This window comes from Papaver somniferum, chromosome 9, assembly GCF_003573695.1.
Source record: "Papaver somniferum cultivar HN1 chromosome 9, ASM357369v1, whole genome shotgun sequence".
NCBI classification, from domain to species: Eukaryota; Viridiplantae; Streptophyta; class Magnoliopsida; order Ranunculales; family Papaveraceae; genus Papaver; species Papaver somniferum.
The window spans coordinates 178,370,102-178,386,277 of NC_039366.1; the positions used below are offsets into that span (position 1 = coordinate 178,370,102).

Below are 16,176 nucleotides of genomic sequence, written 5' to 3' on the forward strand. Positions count from 1 at the left end.
CGGAAGGGGTCGAAGAAGGCCGGTTATAAGTTTTGGATGCAAATGCCTTTTGGTGGTCAACTTTTAGCGGACACATTCACTTGTGTTGTGATTGTATTCAACAAAGACTTCCCCGGAGTCTATTGTATGTACGTACACTCAAGAACTAGGTGCGACGCGACGATAAAGAAAAGAAGAATTGTAATGGCGCATGTCAACAATAATCATTACATAGGTTTGAAGATTTCCGAAGAATGTCCTCTACCATGGGTGGCCTATGGTGACTGGAGAGACTACACCAAGGAGTGGACAAACCAGTACGAGTATGGAATGAACATGTAGAATGCTTTGGAAGGAACACCAAGTACAATGCCTGAACACGTTGACATGTGCGACTAAATGTGGAAGGAGTGTTTTTTTTTGGAGCTTACTATTGTGAAGCATACTTTTGGAAGTACAATACATGAATACTTGGATGTTTGTATTATCACTAATCCTTAACGAATATAATGTGTTTTATCTTGTGTTATCAACTTATCATTATAAGACTTTTTTCTGAAATAGGGTCGTTTACATTTAAGCAATTTAAGGTAACGACTCTTGCCTTATCAACTTAAGTCGTTAGGTAAGTATTCATAAATATAAACGACCCTTGTAGTCCAAATGTGATGGTCTCCTGGATGTTTTGGAAATTAAGGGTCGTTATCGAGTCTATTAAAAAACGAACGACTCTTGGCATAGATTGTCGAGGTCGTTAACAGTTTATTAATTAACTAACGACTCTGTCAGACCATAAATGAGGGTGTCCTGGATGTTTTGGGAATTAAGGGTCGTTATCGAGCCTATTAAAAAACGAACGACTCTTGGCATAGATTATTGAGGTCGTTAACAGTGTATTAATAAACTAACGATTCTATTAGACCATAAAAAAGGGTCTCCTGGATGTTTTTGAAATTAAGGGTCGTTATCGATCCTATTAGCAAACTAACGACCCTAGTACCCCATATTTGAGGAACTACTGGATGTGTTGGAACATAAAGTCATTACTATGATATCAATAAACGAACGACTCTGAAATACATATATGGGTCGTTATTGTTTTATTTGAAAATGAACGACTCAAAACATTTTGGTATTTCCACAGATTTATTTGAAATAGGGTCGTTAATTTGCTAAAACTCAAACCTAACGACTCCATATATATACCTTCAACGGCTCTTTATGGAGATACTATTTCCCAAAAAAATAGTCGTTGGGATATTTTCTATATAAAGATTCAACCATTAAGAACTTAAAACAATCAAAGTATATCATTTTTTCAATGGCAAGTTCGTCATCAACTACCAATTCAATTGAAAACATACTTAGAAGATGCAAGCGACCAACCAAATCAATATTGGCAATGGAAGAAGAGATACGCAAAAGAAGCATGCGACCTACTAAAAAACCATACATTTTTACGCCATATCCTACGAAGGAAGAAGAAGAGATGCGTGAGGCTGAAAACCGAGGCAAAGAACAAGCGCATCTCCGGGAAGTATTCAAGCAAGTCGAGGAAGAGACCAAATGGGTTAAAAACTATTACATCGACAAAGATCTTCCCGAAGAACATCAAGATGAGAGTATATTTTGGACTCAAGTTGGTTGGAGTCCTTTCGCTAATTACAACAAGAAACTACGCTATGATTATCTACCGTCCCACATTCGTGATAGGACGATTCACGTTATAAGATTGTGCACCAAGTATAACGAGTTTATCTCGAGGAACAAAGGGGATAGACGTGCGACCCAAGATGCATATACCAAATGGATAGGAGAGCAGTTTTATCACATCGAAGCCGCAATGGTAGTTGCCTCTCACACAAGGAAAAGGAATAACACGTAATGTAGATGAACTGTAACTGTAATGTTTTTTCAACACATTCTATGAAGTCGTCATTTATTTAATTTATATCTTAACGATCCCAAGTGTGGATTTCAAAAATTCCGACCGTTGGGATTTTCTTATATATAATACCACTCTCTTCTCTTGAAAAAATTGCCAAAACCATCCATTTTCTACCAAAGTACATAAACTTTCAATAGCAATGGCGGAATGGGAACCTTATGAAGATTTGTGTCTTGTTAAATCGTTTGCTAATACGTTCCGTGAATGTCAGAATGAAATCTATTTAATGTTTTGGAAGAAAGTTAAAGAGTTCTTTTACGGGCGTACCGGGAATCCGGATAACCGCAAATGACGAGACTTAGCATTTCGATTCAACTACATAAAAAATGCAATGCGAGAGTATGTTAAATTTAGAAATATGGTGTACCAAAATCATCCACAAGCTCCTATTAGAGAAAAAGTGAGTAATCTCATAATATTTATACTTATGGCGTTTTTAAAAGTTGAGCATTCTAACATTTAAGAATTCACTGAATTTCAGCTGGAACGTTTCAATGGGCTATGGAGAATTCGTAACGGGGAAACGAAGTTCATTCACCACAAAGAATATACGACGTTGTATCGACGTGCAAGGAGGTTTATCGATGAACACTTGATGTGTCAGATTCTAGATTACCCATACTAACCCCCTGTTATTGTTCAAATTTATCGAAGAACACTTGATGTATCAAATTCCAACTCATCTGCAATGCAACTTTGATGTTAAGTTATTTCCTTGATGATAAATGTCTATTTTCGTGCCAACTTATAAGTTTTTAAAAGGGATCGACAGTATAAGAAAAGCTAAAATTGACGACCCTTAAATTATATTTGACGACCCTTGAAATATATTAACGACTGAGGAGCTAGATAGTTATAGAAAAAAGTCGTTCATTTAATAAATGGGTCATCAGGATGGAGTCGCTAACAATATTCATTAAATATTAACGACTCTTTAATAAAATCATACAGATAGGTGGTTTGGTCTATGGGTGAGTCGTTCGTCTGCAAAAAATGTCTTGACGACTCTATCACTCACTATATTTCCACAGGTTTTGAGTCGTCGATCTGAACATTTGTTGCCGACTCTAACACTTATTTTTAGAGTCGTTGATCTGCAAAAAGTATGTTGCCGACTCAAACAACAAGTTGACATATTTTCCATATTTTCACATCAGTTTAACATTCATATAAGCACAACAACTTTTAAACATCATGCTAAATTGTTAGAAAACCCAATTAACACAAGATAATGATAGTACGAACTACAGAAAATAGTTGCATCTAAGAAAGACGTAAGTTAAAGTCGGCAATACTAAAAGACATAAGTTCTAGATGTTAAACCATACAATTTAAAACATCTCCTCACCCACTACTACCACCTCAACCTCGACCTCCGCCTCGACCTCTCTGACTTTCCTGACTTGATGATGTCCGACTTTTCTTTGAAGGACCCTGTCCAGGACTGCCCCTTGGAGAACCAGCTTTTTCTCCACTAGCTTGACCATCTTCGTCTCCTTCACCCTTTTCTGCACGTTCTTGTCTTAGTTGGCTAGTTGTTATCCTTGTCCTCTTACATTGATTTGCTAGATCATCAAACATTTTCTTTGCTTGTGGATTTTCAATGTGTTGGCAGCACTCAGCGTACGTACGACTTTGCTCAGGTTCCATCACTTCTCCTTTGTCGGCTTTACCACAAAATGACTTCATAAAAATCTTCATCCGTTCCCTCTATTTGCATTCAAATACCGAATAATATTAACATAATTAAAACTGTATATAAATGGTTAACACAATTCCAAAAAGAAGTACTTACCACAAGCTTAAGAATGGTAGAGTCAGGTCTAGTGTCGGATGTAGAAGCAGACGAAGATGCTTTGTTTCTCCTCCGACCCGTAGTCTGATCAATCCTTATCACTCGACTGTGGGAGAAGCCTTCGTACCATGGCATGTAATCATCACTTACCTTGTGACCTTCATTAACATGCTCCCAATAAGAGATGTCTACCTTACTAGTACCCAAATGCCTATTATCCCAATGCTCAGTCTTAGGCTCAGGTTCATAAACAACATCCAACGCCTTTGCGTCCGCCTTGCGTTTCTTTAAATTATATTTGAACGGTGGTACATAATCGTCATCCGGTGAATCTTGAATATACCCAAGCTGACACATTACTCTAATCGGATTGTACATTGAATGTCCATAAGGGTAAAACAGAGGGTCATGGTAATAAACGAGATCTTGGATTCCTCCTACTCTATCTTCCTTGTATGGATCAAAGTTTACCTCTTTGGCAGTCATGTTGTCCAATTTTTAGCGCATGGCTAACAACTTAAACTTCTGCGCTTCCTCCTTATCCTGACTCCCAGTGTACTTGCACCGGTCCTCTTGGTTTAGTATTGTACCATGTTGGCTCAAATTGGATGTCTTCATCGCCTTTAATCAATGGAGGGAAATGCTCATAAATCCACACCTAAAACACAACACCAGGAAAAGGAAAAGAAAAACAAAAAATTTGATTTAGTATAGTCTAACAAATGTTACGAACAACAAGAAAATTTGATATCTTAAATTACCAAATTACCTGAGGTAAAGCCAAATTCCCGTTCATTTGAGAAATTCATTCCCGGGATGCCTTTGCTAGCTCAACGTTCAAATGTGCTATTATAGCAGTCCCCCACGAATACCTACTCACTTCCTCCAAAGGGTCCAAAAATTGAAGAAGGTTGACGCTTACTCTATTTACTTTGTTATCGGGAAATATAACCGAACCAAGGACATATAACAAGTATGCGGCTTCCGTCGCACGAACTTCCATATCAGATAGTAGTTGATTGTCTCCGTCTCTCTCAAGTGACCCAACATACATCTTTCTAATAACTTTGAGTTTAAACTCTCTCTTTGGGTACCTTTTTCCCTTGACGAAAAGCCCATACGTTGTATCTTTATCCCAACCAAATAACTTCTTCGTCAATGCATATATTTTATCCCAATCTAGACTTTTCTTGAACTTGTCACCCGTAGATTTTCCTTCAACCTGCAATCCTAGAATCTGTTCTGCATCTTCGGGAATCAATGCCATCTCGCCAAAGGGAATTGGAATGTATCAACTTCACCATAATACCTCTCACAAAAACATGATACTGCAGCCTTGTCATACGCAATCACGGAGTTCTCAACCGCAGCATACACACCTGAGTTCTCAACAATTTCTCTCACTCTTGCACATTCACCTTCTAGCGGCCAGTTTTTCATTTGTGCGTAAGAAGATTGGTGTCTAAAAAGACGCGTGGCATTCTTATGATTCTACAAAATACAAACAAATATAAATTAAGAAATTGAATATCAACATATCATATGAAAAGCAAAGTTAAGAATGTTACAATTGTCTCGTTGATGGTACGTGCCCATGAGCTATCATATCCAAATAGAACTTTGCCGTCGTCTTTAGGTTCACCTCTGGATTTCCCATTGCTAAGACGAGTAAGCTGCAAATGCTTGGGTGGAATGTGTCTGGCGCTGGGTGCGATTGGGATTTTCTTCTTCGGCTGTGGCTGCGCCGCATCCTCCTCAACCTCCTGAATCTCCTCCTCCTCCTCATCACCACTACCACCATCATTTCTTTCATTACCATTTACATTATCCTCATCCCCCTCTTCATCACCGCTACCACCACCATTTCCATCAATACCATCCTCATCCTCATCATCATCACCTTCATCCTGCTCTTCCTCAATCTCTGCCTCCTTATTACCATGATTACCACCATTATCACCATAACCACCCTTTCCATCATCACCATCATCATCATCATCATAAGCAGCATATTCACTACCTAAAGGAATTTCTTCATGTTCCGCGACTTCTTCTTCATCGCTTCCAGTTGCAGATATAACAGAAGGGGATACAGTGCTTGATTCAGACGATTCACCACATGGGTCTCTCGGCTCGCGGATAAATAAGGCTACCTCACTCGGTGTTTTTCCTCGCAATAGACTGGCATTTAAGTATTTTCCGTGGCGGGGAGGTCTGGATGGAGGAGTAACCATGGCAAGCTTATCTTTTTTATTCTTGCTACTGTAGGCAAAGACAACAAAATAAAAAAAGGTCGTCAGAAAATTTTTAAAAAAATAAACGACACTTATAAAAACTAACGACCACATGTATTTAGTTAACGATTCACAATTTTTTCTTGCCAATTCAAGCGTTTTTTCTTAACGACTCTTTCATTAATTGGGACAAAGTGATGGTTTGGCATATCATAGAACCGTTAACGGATAAAAATGGTCGTCTAAAGAATCGACCACATTTAAATTATATGATTAGTGACTACAATCGTTATCATACAACCAACTTAGAATCGTTTTCACCCATGCTTACTGATTCTAACCTAACTACACCAGCGAGTTAACGATTCACAATTTATGCTTGTCGATTCCAGCGTTTTTTCTTAACGACTCTTTTCATTATTTGGGACAGAGAGATGGTTTGTCATTTCATAGAATCAGCCACATTTAAATTATATGATTAGCGACTACAAGCTATAGCACACAACCAACATAGAATCGTTTTCACCTATTTCTCATGGTTAACGATTTTTGATGAACTGAACATGCATATCAAAAATTGTTAAGAAAATAATTTTGCTTAACGATTCTAACCTAACTACACCAGGGATCGTTTTCTCCGCCACCCTAATGGTTGATAATTTATCAAAAATTCCAACATGCAGATCAAAAATCGTTAAGCATACAACCATCGTGATTAACGACTTGGTTTCTGAGAATCCAACTTTTTTTGATTCAAACCCTAATTTTTCAGTACAATATCAAATTTATCTCAAACCCAAGTTAGAGTTGGGGGTTTTAGTCGACATACCATCTGATTGGAGCCATTTCTTTCGGCGGCTGATTTGATTTCTCCGGCTGATTGAATTTATTCATTTCTCTAGAATAAGCCACCTTCGCTGCATTAACTGCGTCGACGAGATTAGGAATTTGATTTTCCTTTCTAGTGGTCTGCTTTGTACGAGCCATGTTTGTAGAAGAAGTTAATCGTTGATTAAAATTAATTGACGATTACGCGATGAATCGGAAAAAATTTTCTCCAGTCGTTAATGGAGGAGATGGACGACCAGAGAGGGGAGGGAAGGAGAAGAAGAAGAGTTTTGGTTGAAAAGAAAATAATGCCTCTTCTTAACTGTTAATGGGATTTTAGGGTTATGTATTAGAGAAGGGTACAATGGTATTTTCACCATCATTTTGGAAGCCCCAAAATTTTTTGGTGTGGGTATAAATTGGATGAGGCCCCTAATTAATTTTCCAGGGCCCCCAATTCAGCCTTGATAAAAAGATTGAACTCCACACTAGTTGCTAGTGGAGTGAAAATTAGATCCTAATTCTTTACTAGACTAGCATGCATCGCAGAGTCTAAAAACTTCACCTTGTGTTCAAGGAGTTGACGATGAGACAATCTGGCACTCTGGTGACAACCTCACCCTCTATGTTTTTGCATCATCTTTTTCCATTGATGCCTCAAAATGGTGTTCACAAAAACATTATTTAAGTTCTGGTGACTGTTTTGCTGAAGAGTACAGTGGGTGTGGGATTTCGGTTAATCTAGCCAGAACGGGTATTTGCAACTACCACTGAATATTTTCCTTAATTACAAAGTGGTAGGCAGACTCGGCATCATGCATAAGAAAACTACCCAGGGCATTACCTGTATAGAGGTAAAACTTGGTTCCAGAAAGATCCAGCGGCCCAAACTAGCACAACTGCTTCACTAAGTCATTTTTCAGATGGTAATATGAAATCCTTCGGGAATTTCATTAGCGAAATTGCTGGGTGCTCTAAGAGTGTGTGGGTCATTGTATAAATATCAGAGACAGCTTCTTGGAACAAGACTTGCCTGAAGAAGCCTCCATGATAAAGACTAAGCTGCGTGTATCTTTTACGCTTGTGCACATGATGCTTCCACCATAATGGGCAACTTCTTGACCATGAGAAGAAAGATATATCCATGGATATCATCAGTGACGTTGGTATAGTCAATATTTGTTACACTGGTAGTGTTGTGCCATACTGGCTTCTCCGACCGTTAACTTCCTGCCCCTTGTCAGTCGCCGTTTCATTATAATGATCAAAAACATTTACAACAAAATTGAACACTTCGATGGGGAATCAAGTTCGCTGAGCTCTTCCGTAAAACTTGGACTAGAATCAGCCATCACATCCATTCTTCTTTAATGGCACCCTTTTTGCAACGGCAGATTTGAATACTAGATAAAAATGAAGATACATACATAGTACAGGGGTCTTACTCCTGTCAAGCCTCCTGGTGCAAAAAAATCCTTCTGCGTCAACCCTCCTGGTGCAAAAAAATCCTTCTGCCAATGAATGTTATGCAACTTATGCTTCAATTGGTAAACAGTGTCACTGAAGTACTAGGTCCCAAAAGAAGTAATTTGGAAACCAATCGATAAGAAAAGTAAGAAATTCTTCGCACTATTTTTAGCAACTGAGATTGTGATCAAAGAAATTATGCAAAACAATTTTGACAACTATCCACTTCATATTCCAGTCATATACTTGTAACAAGCATCTTAATTACATGCTCTTTATCTTTACGCTTTGACAATTGACGGCAAAACATTCAATAAGTTGACAAAGCTGCCATAATCTCATCGGAAAAGTATAAAGATAAGAGTAAAACAGAAATAACAGGACAGTAGGAGATTATATTCGCCTTAAACATACTACAAAAACCTTCATTAGCATCAGCATCCTCGTCCACATCTTCAGAAGCAGAATTAGCAGTGTCAGCTTCATCATCCTCATTTGCAGCACTAGCAGCGTCAGCATCATCACGCCCATCAGTACCACTAAAAGCATCAGCCTCATCAACCACATGAGCAGCATTTGCTTTTGCATCAACATAATTACTACCATCAGCATTAGCAGTGCCGTTGTCATCACTTGTTAAGCCGCTCCCTGAGAGTCTCATCATTTCATTGTAAATCCAGTCAGTATGGGCAAAAGCATAACTTCGAAATGCAATAGCTTGAGCAACAGACCTAACCCCATAAACACTTTCTTCATTGTCAATCCAAGAAGAACCAGCAATTCTATAAATAAAGTCCAAAACCATCCTAGGCTCAAATTCCATCTTCTCTCTAATACTCTTCTTCACCTTATTTTGCAGATAAGCATTTTCCACCCCAGCCAAAGACCCCTTACAGGAACACCTGAGAGCTGATATCACTCGAATACCCATTGCCGCCAAACCATAATCAACCTCACGCTTAAATCTCAATTGAAGACACTCTGGTATTGAATGCAAGTGATTTTTAAACTTTCGAATTTCAGATAACTTAAAAATTCTGGACCTCGGAACACCAAAGAATGAAACCAAAACCCTGAGTTGATCTCTCTCACGAATATAACCAGGCCACCATACATTCGGTGCCATTTCCCCCCAAACTAGGTCATCAATTTTAAAGCTATTATAATTAATCTCCACAGAATTATTTAAATCTATCAACCCACCATCATCATCCTCTTCATAAGAGGGTTCAGATTGAGTACCATCCGTTAAAACCCTAGAGTTAACAACAACTTCAGAACCCTCAATCAACATTTCATCTATGACTTGCTTAACAAATTTGGAGCTCTTTTCGGTTTCTAAAATCCTAGGTTCCTCAAAATTTAGCTTTCTTCTTACCTTCACCCTTAGCATCAAAGGAGTAGAGTCAATCTCATCTTCATCTGTAATTTTCTCAACACATTTTGAGCTCTTTCCAGAGTATAAAACCATGGATTCTTCAAAATCTCTCTTTCTCTTTTTCATGAGAGAATCGATTTCATCGTCTTCACTGGGTTCGTATATCATGGCTTCTCGATCTGTAGAATTTCCCATGGATAGGTTAGATCTCCTTCTACTGTGATTCAGAAAGGAATTTTAAGCTTAAATTTGTTATTTGAACTTTTGAAGCTACCACTGTTGTAAATATCATCCTAGTGTAGACAAGTTCCTTGCAGAATTTTATTCGTTGGATGATTTCAGATTATTATCTGACGGTGTATAGATAAAGAGTATGTACTCCGTAATAAATAAAACAGTGATATACTATTTCTTATTATAACCCTAAAGGCTGTCCCCGCCAAAAATAGCAAATTTGGCAACTCTGCATGCATTTTCCGTCCGGTATGCATTTTCCGTCCTGTTAAAAAATTATTGGCGTACCAGTATCCCCCACTTCCTTTTTAATTCCTTGAGAGCCTTGAGAGCTGAGAGCAAAGGCCATGTGATAGTATATATATCTTTTCAAAGTGCTATAGAAAAGACGTGATCGAGTATTTTCTCCACTATGATAGTAAAAAAAGGTGTGTTTTTAGGTAAAACATCATTTTTGAGCGGCTAGAGTTGTGCCGCTTAGTGAGGAATTTCAGAATTCTGACATTACTTCACTTAAAGTAGCGTCTGAATCAGGGACGGATCCAGGAAGTATAAATTTTCTTTTAAGGCCTGGGCTAAAAGTTTGGTCGAGCAAAAAAAAAAAAAATAGGCTTATGGACTAGCCAGACCACCCGGGCTTTAGCCCCCTTTAGCTCAGGGGTAGATCCGTCCCTGGTCTGAATGTGGGGAAAAGTTTATCTTCTGGTCCTTCTTTACTCTCTAAGACCAAATCAAGGCAGTAATTTTGCTTGAAGACAGCTTCTTCGTCCAAATGAGTTTCATTAAAAAGTATATCGCCTTGGAAAATTTATTGTTTCGTCCAAATGAGGTTGGATCAAAGTGTTGCCAGAAGAAGATGAGAATGCATCTAATGACTTGATTTCGTTAAAGCTTTCTCTTAGCATAGTTGGGTATGTAGAGTAAGAAGCAGTTTGTTTTTATACGAATTTTAATTAAAAAATTAGACAAATGAGCTATTGAGAATGTCAAGGCATGGGTCATACCAATTGATTATTGGAGAATACCAACTGATGCTACATCGGTATTTGAGAGATCAATCTACTATATGTCCAGTTTTGGGACGAGAGTATATTTTCCCCTCAAACTTTTCAAGGAAGCTTCTTCTTTACTAGTTATCTAGATCAATCTACTAAATGTCCGGTTCAATATATGTCAAGACCAAATTAAGGCAGTAATTTTGTTATACAACTCATAATGAAGATTCAACTATCATTTTACTTCTTAATTCAACAATTTTTGATTTAGTGAGTCCTTATCTCGCAGCTGCATCTACTCTTCAAAGAGAGGATCTCTCAAGATTCTACAACTCATTTTTTTCATTTGACAAGTAAGCTGCAATGAATTAAACTCGCTAATAATTTTGTCACTACTTATCTCAATGAATTAAGAAAATCAGTATTGTCTTAGTTACCATTGTATGGATTGTCTTCTCCTTATTTATTTTGGTTACATTAATCAGAAATTCGTTATTTATAAGTGTTGTATTGCATAATATATTCTTGAGTGAAGAAATTGTGACCTATTAAAGATTTAGTTCAGTTTTATGATTATGAGAGCAAGGTATATATTCTTGAGTGAAGAAATTGTGATCTATTAAAGATTTAGTTCAATTTTATGATTATGAGAGCAAGGTATTTCTCTCTAAATTTCATAATCTTATATCAATTTGAATTTATCGTATGCTTAATATAATTATGAAAGGAGGTTATACTCCTAATTATAGAGGCAGGAGACCTTGCAATCCTAGTTTTAGAGGAGGTCATTCGTCCATATTGTAGAGATTTAATACATGTACTTCTTCCTTTGTACCTCCGGTTAGTGATTTGCCTTAATGTCGAACCTAAAAATCTATGTGGTCATTTTTCTTATAAGTGTATAAAAATAATTTTGCTTATTAATTATCGAGGTTCTACTCTAATACAAAACCTACATGTTATGCTTGCATCAGTTAGTATTTTTGGCAAGAATCCTTGGAATGTTGGTAGTTGACAAATTCAACTTCTCTTCCGAGGGTTATAAGTTTTATTATATGGGTTATGCCTACATTCAGACTGCTGATGGTGAAGGTATGTCTATTTCTTCACTTGGTAACTTACTTATGTTTATTAGTGTTAAGCAATTTACTCCTCAAGACATACATCATGTGTCTAGCCTCAACCAGCATGCTTTCAGTATATAAGTTCACTTTGGACGATAATTATGCTATAACCTTCTCCTTTGTTGGTTATATTGTGCATGATCTTCAAATTAGGAAGATTCTGCTGCAAAGACCATATGACAATGGCCTTTACTTCATCAACTTCAACACCAAAGGTTCATGTTTTCCATAGTTATCAAAATCACACAAACTATTTGGCATAATAAACTTGCACCTCATTTTTTTCAAACTCTTCAAAGAGTGTGTATTTTTTCTGACAAAATTATATTAAAGACTTCTCACTTTTGTGAGGGATGTCAGTTGGACAAGTCCACAAACTACTTTTAACTCTGTCTACTAGCTTTACTTCATAACTTCATCATATGGATCTTTGGCCCATGACTTATTTTCTCTAATGGTAACTATCTCTATTATGTAAACATTATTGATGATTTTGCAAAGTTTTGTTAGTTATTTTTCGTACATGCTAAATCTGACATCAAAATCGTGTTCTTTAATTAACTAGGCCCAAATTGAGAACGAGTCGTGTCTTAAAATTATCACATTCAGAAAAGATGGTGGTGGTGAGTTTATTCATAAGAATTTATTAATTTTACATCAACATATGGCATTAAGCATGAAATTACATGTTTTCACACCAGTAACAAAATGGTATACTTAAGGCAAACACATACACCTTTTACACATTGGTTTAAAATTTTGGGTTATTTCGTGTTTGGTATTTATGTTTTTTCCAGGATTAGTGTTTGGTCTAACAATTGTCCAGGTTAGTGTTTGGTACTTGGATTTAACGTTGACCGTGTTGAATCTATTACTATTGACTTCCGTTTAGCAATTATAAAAGAAAAAAAAACTAAGTACTTTACGTCACCATTAAGATGGATGTTAATTTGTTAATCCAATTTTAATCGATCAATGTTTTTCTCCAAATGAAAGAACCTTAATTTCAAAAATTAACAATCTATTTCAGATTCAACCAATTTATCAAAACGTAAAACAGAACAAAATTTTCAAATTCCTGCCTTATTTATCTCATATTAACATCCGCTTTATCCCCTTAACTATAGGCAACATCATCAATTCCTCCATGGTTTTTCTCTTTGTCTCCAAATTAAATCTCATAATAAACTCTAAAAGATACTTTTAAACTCTAGTTTGAGAAGGATTCAACACTCTTAAACTCTCATAGATCCTCTAAGCTCCAATATCATTCATAACTAAAATCAACTGCAATCCCCTCCATTTTTGACTCACATGAGAGGCCAATATGCCGCAATCATCTCTCAATTAGATGATATGAGCGACAACGTACTGGGACGGCAATGCTGCAACTCGTTGTGGCTGCCTACGTACCCTTCCTACTCCAAAGGGATAAAGTACTAACTGTAGTTCATCCTCGAGGGAACAAGCATCTTAAGCCAACTCGTGTTGCAAGTCCGTGACCAAGCAATAATGGCCTAGTCCGCATAGGCCTTTCCGCCAATATCCATCAAGGTGATGCATATTTAGTCCGAGACACGGCATAGTGATGCCTTCACATCATATGCCCCATTGGCAATGTACGCAACTATAAATGAGACCTAAGTATCATTTATGCTCTTCCGGATAAGCTATGAAGCTTAACTGTATGTAATCCGCATATGCACCTTTAAGTATATATGTCTTTAGGATATTTCTACAACTTAAACCGAGGGAGGACTTTGGCATTCACCAAGTCCAACTTTGAGGTGCTTGCTTCACTATTATGGTCGTAGGCACGTACTTCTGAATAACCGTCTTTAATAGCTGCATTTTCATTCTGGCTCATAGGCCAACTTCAATATTATGTTGTGATAACTGTGTTTTACCTCGGCCAACCTGCTCTAGCATAGTGCACCACTGTTGTTCGATATTTGCTCTAGGATAGTTCCAATATTTACAACCATGATAGTTGTACATTATCTCGGTCAGCCTGCTCCGACCTCATGCACCATTGTGTTGCGATATCGGCCATAGGCCAATGATTGCATATGTTGGCACAAGAGACTTCTCATAAAATATATATATATGGTACCAAGGAGTACCTCCTAAAATAAATTTCCTTGTTTGGTGTGCAATTCACGGTCGTCTCAACTCTAAAGATATGCTATGGCATAAAGGTATCGACATCAACAGTTCCTGAATTTTATGTGGAAATCATACCGAGTCACAAGACCATATCCTGCTTCATTGTAAGGTTGCATATAGAATTTGGTCTGACATAACTCCTACGAACTAGGCATGGGCTTTCCCAGAAACAATGAATGCTTTTGCTAACACTTGGCCTAATAACCATCTTTCGGTTTCTGACAAAGTGCTATAGAATCTAATTCCAGATGTAGTAATCTGGGTACTTTGGAGGGAAAGAAATTGTCGTATCTTTGAAGACAAGTATATCTTCGAAATAGACTTGGATTTAAGTCTTGATGCAAGATCACTAGTGCTTCCTTGGACAACTGCTCTTGGAAATCTGTCCTTTTTTTTTTTTTTTTTTTATGAACTTCTTGTTTCTTTGTCTATTATGGTGGACTGTTTAAATTCTTTTATCTTAATTAAAATCTTCTCTTCCGATTAAAAAAAAGACATAAAAAATATAAATTGCATCTTATACCAACTTTTACAGCCTTCAACACAGAAAAACATTTTTTAACCCAAAACTGTGTTTCTGTATCTACCATTCGAAATAAAAAATCTACCGTTTTTACTGTAAAACTAAACTGGCACCTCTATAAAATTCTTCTGCCTTCTCTCCTCTCCCAACGACTATTTTTCTTCAATTTGTTTTTTCTCTTTTCTTCCTGAAACTGTAATGATAAGCGAGTAGCTTCTTCATCATGTGTCAAATCCTAAATCTTGAAGGGGTATTGGAATGGAATGAGGGAATATAAATGGCGAAAACTTTCATCTGGATCCAATTTCTTAATTAAAAAAAATCTTTTTAAATTTTTATATATTTTTGAAAATGAATCTCCTGATTTATACCTCATAAATCATATCAAAATCTTTCATGTTATCTTGGATTTTCGATTCGATTTTCAAAAATAGTTTCGGTTGACAAACCAATTTTCGAAAAAAAAAACTCATACATGTCAATTTATTTCTCAACTTCTCATTCATCACTTGTAAGAAAGCTTTTTCTCGTTGATATCCATGAATCAAAGGAAAACAAGATTAAACTGTTGGACTAATACATTATTATGTTTTCCCCTTCTTGAGGATTTCTTAACTTCAATCATCTTCTCTGAAACAAATATCTTAGACTACATAGATTGAGTATAGTGATTTCAAACTATACGAAATACCTGATTTATCTAAATTTCAGTAGGCTCTAGATACTCATCCTTCAGATTTCTTACTACTTACATTCTCGTCAATTAGTCTGGTTTCTAGTCTATGAACTTGTGACCCATATTCTGAGTTCCCAATATTCTTATTTTATTTTTTTCTCATATCCTGTTCTTGGAGATACCTTTATCTACATAGGATTATTTATATTCTTAGTATAATTTTAGAATTCAACTTTTTTATGCTCATGATCTCAATTTTGTCAACTATCCTCTTACTTTTAGGAACATTAGATGTTTTCTTAGATCATTCGAACAACTTATTTACCTATATAAACCAATATATAAAAGTACAATTTCATTATTTTATAACTAGTTTTCTTTCCTCTACTCCCTAGTTTTTTCTCCTATCTTATTTCAGTATATCCTGAGATAATTTCTAATAATCTTAATATTCACTTTTGGTTCCTTTTAATCCTCTGTCTACATAAATGATGATGCTTTTTAACTCCTCCGAGACACTTCAAGGATTTTTAAGGCTTAACTTGTAACAACTTTCCCTTAGGATGCACACCCCATTAAGCTAGACCAATATCATAAGCCTATCACTTCTCTGAAAACTAAAAAGGGTTTATAATTGTAACTATTAGAACAACAATAACCATAAATGAAAGGATTTAGGTCCACATAAATAAATTTAGGATTATTAACAGTAAGAATTTTCAAATAAACCACAAGTCAGAACCTGAGATAACATAGAAACTAGTTCGTTGTCACATGTTTTTTTCCTAGACAACAAACTTAAAACAACCAAAGTACTAGAAAACGAACT

At 36.5% G+C, this 16,176-nt stretch overlaps 1 protein-coding gene across 1 annotated transcript; it reads right to left on the reverse strand.

Moving 5' to 3' along the window:
- Window positions 1-5,260: 5,260 nt before the first annotated feature.
- LOC113312913 (nucleolin-like) lies at window positions 5,261-6,943 on the reverse strand. Its single transcript, XM_026561645.1, has 3 exons — window positions 6,786-6,943; window positions 5,623-5,984; window positions 5,261-5,562 (listed from the first exon to the last, which is right to left on the reverse strand). The coding sequence occupies exons 1-3, from the start codon at window positions 6,941-6,943 to the stop codon at window positions 5,261-5,263; spliced, it is 822 nt and encodes a 273-aa protein (XP_026417430.1).
- Window positions 6,944-16,176: the final 9,233 nt, after the last annotated feature.

What these genes read in the sequence shown, in the direction of transcription:
- LOC113312913 (XM_026561645.1), bottom strand. Translation starts at nt 6,943, where the DNA reads ATGGCTCGTACAAAGCAGACCACTAGAAAGGAAAATCAAATTCCTAAT. An exon ending in GAAATGGCTCCAATCAGATG is followed by an intron (nt 5,985 to 6,785) that starts GTATGTCGACTA and finishes CTTTGCCTACAG; the next exon opens with TAGCAAGAATAAAAAAGATA. An exon ending in TGAGGAAGAGCAGGATGAAG is followed by an intron (nt 5,563 to 5,622) that starts GTGATGATGATG and finishes GCGGTGATGAAG; the next exon opens with AGGGGGATGAGGATAATGTA.